At 39.7% G+C, this 10,924-nt stretch overlaps 1 protein-coding gene across 1 annotated transcript in view; it reads left to right on the forward strand.

The window, feature by feature from the left end:
- tmem26 (transmembrane protein 26) overlaps nucleotides 1-10,603 on the forward strand; it is a 45,274-nt gene extending 34,671 nt beyond the window's left edge. The window contains exons 5-6 of the mRNA XM_003223454.4: nucleotides 3,346-3,422; nucleotides 6,440-10,603. Of these exons, the coding sequence (XP_003223502.1) occupies nucleotides 3,346-3,422; nucleotides 6,440-6,852 (490 nt within the window). The 3' untranslated portion in view covers nucleotides 6,853-10,603. The remainder of the gene's footprint in view (nucleotides 1-3,345; nucleotides 3,423-6,439) is intronic.
- The last annotated feature ends 321 nt before the right edge of the window (nucleotides 10,604-10,924 follow it).

Here is a 10,924-nt window from a genome sequence, read left to right on the forward strand (position 1 = left end):
CTGCTTGTGTACAAATTTGAACCTATGAACAGGGCATCTTTTGCCATATTTCTCTCTCTAGTTGTTGTGACATCTCCCTGACTTAAGAAATTTGGTCACTAGCACAGTGTCCACACATAACAGAAGTGTGAATATCAGAATATTGTAGAACACAATAAGTGGTATCTATAATTGAGTAATTAATCAAAATAAGAATGGCTCCAAACTGCTTGTTGTAGCAGTAATGCTTCTTGGCAGAATTTTCAGTCCAGAATTACTCATTTATAGCAATATAGGACCTCACCACATTAAGAAATATTCTGTTTCAATCAGTATACTGACCGAATGCACACTGTTTTCAGACAGGATTCATATTGACTCCATCACACCCAATTACCACAATTCTTACTTTTCAGAATATACTGTGGGAATTAGTGATTTCCTTAATTCCAGAGATCTTTCCCTTTCAACTTCCAAGAAAGAATTGGCTGCATCTTCCAACATGAAAAGTCCCTGGTCATGAATCTCCACCCCTGGACATGCCCTCGAATGACATGTCATATAATTAATGATGGGATGCATACTCATTTTCTGATAATGTAAAAACAGTTTTTTAGCCACAGAAGAATTCAAAGTATTTTTTTTAAACTCGATTAGAATCCCGTGCACAAATAATCAATTTCTGCGACATTTTGCTGATGGTTTCTGACGGAATATTGACAGGATGAGGCAAATATCATGTGATGGGACCCATTTGAAATCATTCTCAAACTGTCTCAGAAACAGAGTATTTCCTAACGTGATAAGGCCAACAGGACTTGTGTTCTCTCTCTCTCTCTCTTTGCCTGTATCTATATCTATTGCTGCACCAGTGTTTCTCTATATATTATATTAGCTGTGCGTTGCTGTGGCTTATGAGAATCATTTGTTGACCAGGTGAAATAGCAGTGAATAGCCTGCAATTAGCCACCTTGATTAACATTTAATGGCCTTGCAGCTTCAAAGCCTGCCTGCTTCCTGCCTGGGGGAATCCTTTGTTGGGAGGTGTTAGCTGGCCCTGGTTGTTTCCTTTCTGGAATTTCCCTGTTTTCAGAGTGTTGCTCTTTATTTACTGTCCTGATTTTAGAGATTATATTGTTCTGTATTATTATACCACAGTAATTATGATATATTATATTTATAATCTTATATTCTCTATTAGATCTGGATGCTATGAGGACCCTTCTACACAACTGTAGAAAATCCACACTGAACTAGATTATATGGCAGTGTGGACTCAAGATAATCCAGTTCAAATCAGATACTGTGGATTATTCTGCCTTGGCATTCTGGGTTATATAGGTGTGTGGTAGGGCCTTGAGTCTACACTGCCATATAATCCAGTTCAAATTAAGATAATCTGTATTTTAGAGTCAGTGTGCAAGAGGCCTGAGTGAACAGGCCCTGAGTGCCATTTCTGGCTGAGTGGGTTGCTAGGAGACAAAGTGGGCGGAGCCTACCCTTCTAACTGGCTGCAAGGGGAAAAAAGAGTTCTTTCTTGTCCTCTAATTTGGGATTAATTTTTCTAGGTTTTTTGTTTGAAAGACATATTTTGGATGACTATGTCTTTTGTGGCCAAATTTGATGCAATTTGGTTCAGTGGTTTTGTTGTTTACTCCATAGTAAAATGAACATTACAATTATTTATGTAGATAGATAGATAGATAGATAGATAGATAGATAGATAGATAGATAGATGATAGATAGATAGATAGATAGATAGATAGATAGATAGATAGATAGATAATTAGTCAATGTCCTGAAGCTGATTTTGGTGGGACACTTCTCTAGATTGCACAAACTTGCAGTTAAGGAGGACATGTTTGAGAACATACTGGATAAAACCATTTTTAATAAACAATTTTTTTTATAAGACATCCCTTCCCGCAAATATCCCATTGATGCCTTGCCAAGGTTTGGAGACTGGGAATATTATGTTACAAATAATACCATTACCTGTACAACATTGCTTTGGGGAATATTGAGGGCATAAAGAATGCCCTTCAGCAAAATATTGCAGTGACGGCTAATGTTATTATTCTTTTTTTAATAAAGATAATTTTTGTAATTGAGGTTTGCTTCATTTTTTTATCTTTCCTTTATCTGTTATGCTTGAAATGATTTTAATTCAATTTCACTTTAAATATGATTAGGTTTATTTAATTGTTGTTTACAATTGTTATTATTGTAAATTATTCTGCTTTAATTTGTGTGGCAAACAGCCTTGGATCTAATTTTGGGAGAAATATGAGATTTAATTTAAATAAGTAAATGAAATAGATAAAGTATATTTCTTAATTTAAAAAATAATATTAGTGGGTTAATACTGGATTTTTGGGGTAATTTTAGGAAATGTTTTTTTAAAAATGTATTTTTATAAATAATAATAACTAGGTGGAGCTCCCAGTGGCACAGTGGGTTAAACTGCTGGACTGCTAAACTTGCTGACTGAAAAGTCAGCAGATTGAGTCTGGGGAGTGGGGTGAGCTCCTGCTATTAGCCCCAGCTTCTGCCAACCTAGCAGTTTGAAAACATGCTAATGTGAGTAGATCAATAGGTCTGGCGGGAAGGTAAGGGCACTCCATGAAGTCATGCTGGCCATATGACCTAGGAGGCGTCTACGGACAACGCCAGCTCTTCAGCTTAGAAATTGAGATGAGCACCAACCCCCAGAGTCAGACACGACTAGACTTGATGTCAACCTTAGGTGGCACATGCATCACTATTAAAGTGACAAACAGTGAGCACTAACTGACTCTTTACATTGAAAAAATCCCCAAGCATTGGCCAATACATTTTTTAAAATATGGTCCAGACCTTGATCTACGTATTTAGCTTTTGAATTATTTTCTTACTGGGGATGTGAGCTAGATTTCCTGGCCAGCACTTTACCTTGAGAAAAGTTAATAAGGGAAATAAAAGATGGATAAGTGGACCGGATTTTGAATGCACACCTAACAATATTGGCTGGCTATCCCCCCATTGTCTGAGCATAAAATCTGGGAAATATTTTGTTAATTTGCCACTCGGGAATGTAATAATACACCATAGCTACAAAATTCCAATTGCACACACGGGCCTGATTTTATTAATTTAAGTTCCCAACATGGTCACAAGTTTTTAAAAAATAGAAACCTATTCTTTGGTTTTGTGAAATCTTTTTGAGATTATGTCCATACCTAGATTCCATAAATTTAAACTTGAGATTGTTTATTTCCATTATTAGATTGAAACTTAAGACGTTGCACACCCTGCCAGCTGGATTTTATATCTCTTTAATACAATGGCTTCCCGAAATAAATGTTGCTCATTTTTTCCTTGTTCCAGGAACAATCATGTTCTTGTATATGCAATTCTAGCAGTATGGACTTGGAGCATGCTGCAGTTTCCCCTGGATCTTGCAGGTTAGTAATGTATATTATTTTACCAAAAAATGAAAAATGAATGCAGGGAGAGGACTATGATTAACTGATCCATTTTAGTATGAGCATTTGAGAATTTTTCTTCAAATGCATTGATGCAGTACAAATATTCAAGCTACACTTTTAAATTGAGTGGGAATGGGATCCGAATACAAAAAAAATACAAAAAGATACAAGCTCTGACATCAGCTATAAACCTTCAAAGGTTTATGTAAGATGATACGGATCTGTCAAGCAGCTGGCCTGTTAATACTGAGACATTGAAACAATATCCTGTGCTTACCCTAAAGTTAGTTTCCTTGAAATAAAATACTTGTCTAGGGAGGATTCTTTTGTAACAATGCAACAATAATGAGAACTAGCATTTGCTTGTAGATAGCCAAGACACGATAATGCCTGTTCATCGTTCTGCTAATATCTCTCAGTTCAGTTGAAACAGACTAACTTTACCATAGAATGTGAAGGTTTTCCCTACTCATTTTAAAGTGCTTTTAAAAGCTCAAGTGATGCCAAATGAGAGTCAAATACCTTATTTAACAATTTCAGCTATAAGACTATTTTTCTTCACTTGTCAGCAGCAGAGATGTATGGAATTTTGAATGCCACAAAATAAACCATCAGGACAAACAGACTCAAGGCCTGAGACCACTGTGTTTATAAGTGGAATCAGGGCTCACGGTTGTCAAAACTCTAGACAATTTCTGGGAGTTTTTGAATATTTTCCATTATTATATGTCAAGGGGCCGCTGGTGGCAAAGTGCATTAAAGCGCTGAGCTGCTGAACTTGCGGACCAAAAGGTCCCAGGTTCAAATCCCGAAGGCGGAATGAGCGCCCGCTGTTAGCCCCAACTCCTGCCAACCTAGCAGTTCGAAAACATGCAAATGTGAGTAGATCAATAGGTACCGCTCCGGCGGGAAGGTAACGGCACTCCATGCAGTCATACCGGCTACATGACCTTGGAGGTGTCTACGGATAACGCCGGCGCTTTGGGTTAGAAATGGAGATGAGCACCAACCCCAGAGTCGGTCACGACTGGACTTAACGTCAGGGGAAAACCTTTACCTTTACTAAACTAGGGAAACTTGGTTTACTACACATTAATTTGCTTTTTCCGGAGGTCTCGCTTTTAAGCCCTGCCTGGAAGGGCCCTAAAACTCACTAAACCCTGAGTAGGATCCTATCCAACAACCCATTGGCTGTTGTTGACTTGGAGAACTTCATTTCCGAATTGTTCATTTTGAGATGTTTGAGATGCCCAGTCTTTTCTTTTAATGAAGGCATTCTTAGATCACCACACTTTTAATTCATTGCTTGCTCCCTAACATAAAAAGAAAACAACCTGAAATAGAGAGACAACAATAATAATCTGCTACAAGGCCGATACTGCTCCTAGGTAGAGTGAAGCAACTGCCTCTGGCAGCAGATGTCCAGCTGTTGCTCATAAATTTTCCAGTCATTTATATCTGTCAGGAGACATGATTATGTATGTCCCTAAACTAGCCTCCTGCCTCAATTGAAGGGGATTCACTTGCCAGTTCAGTCAGCTTCTGCTTATGGACTGGGGAGGGAATTCTTTCTTATACTTTGTCTTAGCCAGAAGAATTTCTTGTCTGGCACTGTACATTTTAGTTTGGAGCCCAGTGGCAAGGACAAGTGAGAGAAATGGCAATGAACAGGTTCCCAAGCTTATTTCACAGTCCTAGGAATAAAGCAATCGAGGAATGAAAACTCATGTAAAAATAGAGATTTGCCATTGCTAACAGGTCCTGATTGTTTAGTAGACATATTGTGCAGGACTAATCACGTTTACGGGGAGCCCCGGTGGCGAAGTGTGTTAAAGCACTGAGCTGCTGAACTTACGGACAAAAAGGTCGCAGGTTCAAATCCCGGGAGCGGAATGAGTGCCCGCTGTTAGCCCCAGCTCCTGTCAACCTAGCAGTTCGAAAACATGCAAATGTGAGTAGATCAATAGATACTGCTCTGGCGGGAAGGTAACGGCGCTCCATGCAGTCATGCCAGCCACATGACCTTGGAGGTGTCTACGGACAACGCCGGCTCTTCAGCTTAGAAATGGAGATGAGCACCAACCCCCAGAGTCAGACATGACTGGACTTGACGTCAGAGGAAACCTTTTTTAATCACGTTTACACTTTTAAGACACAAATATGGATGGAACCTGATCAAGTAACAAATAAATCATCCTATCACCATACAACTGGTTCTGTCCTTCAGTTTAGGGACCTCATCATACGGGTCACTGGAATCACCACGCATCATGGCAGTGGCAGTGCCCGTCATGGGTTCATCAGGAAACTTTCGGCCCACGTCCTACATCATTCGACTCACCAGTTGCCCCATCCCACAGGGAGAAGCATATGCCATCTGGCTTCCCCCCGTTGATTTCAATGTAACATGGGAGTCCTCTCTTGTTGCCACCATGGTGGCATATGGTGGTTGAACTTCCCTTTTACAATGTAGTAGTTTGATATCAAGGAGCCCCAGTGGCGAAGTGCGTTAAAGCGCTGAGCTGCTGAACTTGCAGACCGAAAGGTCCCAGGTTCAAACCCCGGGAGTGGCATGAGCGGCCGCTGTTAGCTCCAGCTCCTGCCAACCTAGCAGTTCAAAAACATGCCAATGTGAGTAAATCAATAGGTACTGCTCCGGCGGGAAGGTAATGGCGCTCCATGCAGTCATGCCGGCCACATGACCTTGGAGGTGTCTATGGAAAACGCCGGCTCTTCGGCTTAGAAATGGAGATGAGCACCAACCCCCAGAGTCAGACATGACTGGACTTAACGTCAGGGGAAACCTTTACCTTTTTAGTCTGATATCATGAGATGGAAGCCGATGGGGTCCGTCGCAAAAGGGAAGTTCAACCAGTGAATGCCACTGATTTAGACCGCGTCTTATGAGGTCAATAGGACCTGTTTCATATGGCTGATGGCATGACAGAAAAACAAAAACACATGTAAACCAAAATATCTTTCTTTATTTGCAGTGCAACATGTAGAGTGTGGCCCCTCCGTCTCCTCCAAGAAAGTCTTTCGTTTGCTGCTCTGCAGACACAGCGCAGATCTGTGGAACATTGGCATCAGTTTATTCATCCAAGATGGCCCTTTCCTCGTCGTGCGCTTGATCCTGATGGGTTACTTTAATGTCATTACTCAGATGCTGGTGTTTTTCACAGCTAAGAATATCTTAAGCGTGATGTTACAACTGTACCGTCTTGCGGTGCTGTCATTAGACTTTCATGCCTCTCTGCAGTATCAGTCAAACAGCCGGAAAGGAGGAGTTGCCTGTTGCCCTTGTGAGCCTAACAATATCAGCCTTCCACCCAACAATTGTGATACCGATGAAAAGGCGTGTGCTTCCATTCCTATGGAAGAAGCCATCCCTGCTGAATGCCTGTGAACTAAGATCTTTTATTCTTGATCTTCAGTCATTTCCTCCCTGGACCATTTTTGAAGGGATCGGCATTATCTAATGGCCCATTCAGTTCTGACATATTTCCTGTCCACTACATTCCGAATGTTTGATTCAAACAACTTGGAGGAAATGCTGGAGCAGCAAACTTGCCTGAATGGAAACACTTCAATCCTACTGACTTAGCGTGGGATGACACAAAATCTATAGTATATTTATCCAATAGGATTAAGTAGAAGCAGTTTTGTACAACTTTTTTTAAAAAATGTGATTCATTACTAGACTTGGATATTGACTATGGACGCTAGCAGAATATACCCCCGAAATTCAGGCTTGGCTCTGTAGCAAATGACCTCTCTGGAGAACCATTTTAAATGTGACAACTGCACCGAAGTGCAAGTGAATGAAAAGAAAGAATTCCTTTTGCCGATCTGACAATGGAAATTTCACATTCAGTGAACACAAAGCCAGCTGGTTTACAATTACATCTTTCTTGGCTGGACTGACTGTAACAATATTAAGCCCGTGGAAGAATTTCAGAAGATCGTGGAATTCTTTCTTCCAGATATAATCAAAGAAGACATTTTGACTCAGATCTTGTTTGATATTTAAACTTACTATGATTCGTTTTACTAAAGACTTTTCACAGAAGACATTTTCCCTCTTACATTTTAGGGCAATTTAGGAATTTGCCTAGAATGATCTAGCCCAGGAATGGCAAAATGTGTCTCTGGATGTTGCTGAATGCAATTCCCAGCATTCGTAGAGCTGATGGGAATTGCCATCCAACACTACTGGGTGGGGTTCACTTCCTCCTGGACCCGGTTCATGACCAAAATTGTTTTCATGTCACATAATTAAAGATTTTGAAAAGAAACATATTGGTAAATGGACTATTAGACTGATGTCTGACCGTGTCAGACTGAACAAATGGAAAACGTATTCATTATTATGATAATCACTACTATAAAGATTGCATGCTCGCAATATATTTTTTAAAAATTGAAAACATGCAAAGAAGATAACCAAATTGGTTTCTTCAACAATTTTCATATTAAAATAGAAATAAAATGAAGCTGTATGTAGCATAAAACGATGCCCTCATGAAAGGCAATGAAATCTTTACAGCTAGAAGTGACTCATTTGGGCTGTAATGAAAAGTTTTCAATCCTCTTCAAAAAGGAGAACTAGAGTCAATAACCTTCGCCTTACTTTCCTAGAGAGCAGAGAGCAGTCTGTTTAGTCTGTCAGTAGAGCTCTAAGATAAAACTAATCACTCCTAAGAATACTCTGAGCATTTTTTTCTTGATATATTCCCTAACCTACATTTGTTCTGATAATGTGAATATCTGTGTTTACACTGTTGGCCTTCCATATCCATGGAATCAACCATCTGTGACTTGAACATATATTTTTTTAAATCCACAAAGCAAACTTTGAGTTTGCTAATTTATGTAAGGAACACCATTTTACTATTCCATTGTATAAAATGAGACTTGAGCATCTATAGATTTTGGTATACATGGGCAGCCTGGAACCACATTGTAGTGGGTACCAAGAGCCCACTGTCTTTACAAGGGAAGAATGACAATTGAATGAACAATGAAAACTGTGATATCAAAAATTACAATATTGTTCTGGAATTGTTCTTAGAGTGAGATTCTCGCCCCTACTGTGTCATGAAATTCACTGTGTGAACTTGGGCTGGTCACATAGTCTGAGCCTAGCCTACCTCATAGAGTTGTTGTGAGGATGAAATGGGAACAAAGGGAAACCATGCATGGTGCCTTGATCTCAGTGGAGCAAATGTGAGAAACAAATGTAAGAAATACTCACAACAGTAAGAAATATCATTAATAATAATAATAATAATAATAATAATAATAATAATAATAATAAAACTTATAAAATAAAAGGTGTTCTTACCATACATCAAGGGAACCACTGACAGCATAGGCAAACTGATGAAGAAACACAACCTACAAACCATCTACATACCCACAAAGAAAATCCAACAAATGCTACGGTCAGCAAAAGACAAGAGGGATCCTCTCTCCTCTGCAGGAGTCTACTGTATACCATGCAGCTGTGGACAAGTATACATAGGAACCACCAAACGCAGCGCCCAGACACGAGTCAAAGAACATGAAAGGCACTGCAGACTCACTCAACCAGAGAAATCAGCCATAGCAGAGCACCTGATGAACCAACTTGGACACAGTATATTATTTGAGAACACAGAAATGCTCGACCACTCCAACAACTATCATGTCAGACTACACAGAGAAGCCATTGAAATCCACAAGCATGTGGACAACTTCAACAGAAAAGAGGAAACCATGAAAATGAACAAAATCTGGCTACCAGTATTTTAAAACTCAAAAATCAGAAGAGTAAATAGAAAGCAACACTCTGAAAACAGAAGAGTTCCAAGGGCAGCTAATGACTCTGAACAAAGGATGTCCCCAAGCAGGAATAGCCAGGAGATGAACCTTTCCAATGCTAATTAAGGTGATTAACTGCAACATTCACACCAGCTTTACAACTGACAAAGAGTTCTTCTCACACCCTGGACTTTCCACAGATATATATTAACCTTCCTTGCTTAGTTTCTCCATACCTCACAACCTCTGAGAATGCCTGCCATAGATGTGGGCAAAACATCAGGAGAGAATACTTCTGGAACATGTCCATACAGCCCGGAAAACATACAACAACCCAATAAAACTTTATATATATATATATCGCCCTATCTCCTCAGAGGACACAGAGCAGTTTCCTACATAGCAGGAAGGATACAATAACTTAAAACCATACAGCAATTAAAACAAAATACATATAAATAGGAATGCATAAAAACATTTCATTATTAATACACATATCCAGGAATTAAAACCATTTGTTAGCTTATATGTGCTAAATATCTCCCATGCCCAACTACGGCTTCTCACCTCTTCAACTCACAGCCTATATCCCTTTTAGGATTGCTTTAGATTAGGATGGAGAAACAGCAGTGGCCAGTGGTTCAGTGCTGTGGGAGTCAATATCTCTTTTGAACTGTAGTGCCCAGAACTGGACATAGTATTCCAGGTGAAATCTAATCAAAGCAGAATAGAGAGGCATCAAGATTTCCCTCAATCTAGACACTATACTCCTTTTGATGCAGCCCAAAATCCCATTGGCTTTTTTAGCTGCTGCATCATACTGTTGGCTCATGTTCAACTTGTTGTCCACAGAGATTCCAAGATCTTTCTCATATGGACTTTTGTTGAGCCAGACATCACCCGTTTTGTATCTTTGCATTGAGATTCCAGTTATAGTTATAGTTTTTGGATTACAACTCCCAGAATCCCCCAACTAGCATTCTAATGGATTCTGGAAGCTTTATTTAGTTTCCAGGCAACTTTCCCAAGCTCTGACTGTTTGCCCCTTAGGGCTATTTCCAGCTTCTGATTTAACAATAACAATAAGCTTCCTTCCCACAGAAATCACACATGCAAGGAGGTTAGAATGATAACCAAAGGAATAACAAGAAAAAGGCTCTGACAAGATGAAAAAAAGATATCCAAGAGAAGAAAAAAGATGTATGAAAAAGAAATTGTCCAAACATGATAGCAAGGAAAATTGCATTGTTGAATTTTGTCCCTTGTTACAAGTTTTACTGTGAATTCACTGGGAGACATTAGGTCAATTGCTATTCTTGCAGCCTTGACTCTGAAAATAAACACAGTTTGACCAATATGAGATTTGTTTTAATGTGTGTGTGATAAAGCTAAGGACCTCACTATTAAGCAAAGTGAGGCAATTGCCTCAGGGAGCAGATTTGGGGTATTGTGTAAGCAAAGTGTTGTGATTGTAATTTTACTGCCAGGAAGGTACTGAGATATTTGCAAGATTTTCTGCCTCAGGTGCCAAGGTAACGTGTCTGGCTATGCTTCTTGCACACGTGCATGTATGTGTAGGTATAGAGGTGCCATTTGTTGCTCTGTCTCAGACAGCAAAATGCCTCAGGCCAGCCCTGGAACAGGCAGTCATTACTGTTGTGCTGAGACACACTGGA

The sequence above is a fragment of the Anolis carolinensis genome, chromosome 3, assembly GCF_035594765.1.
Source record: "Anolis carolinensis isolate JA03-04 chromosome 3, rAnoCar3.1.pri, whole genome shotgun sequence".
NCBI classification, from domain to species: Eukaryota; Metazoa; Chordata; class Lepidosauria; order Squamata; family Dactyloidae; genus Anolis; species Anolis carolinensis.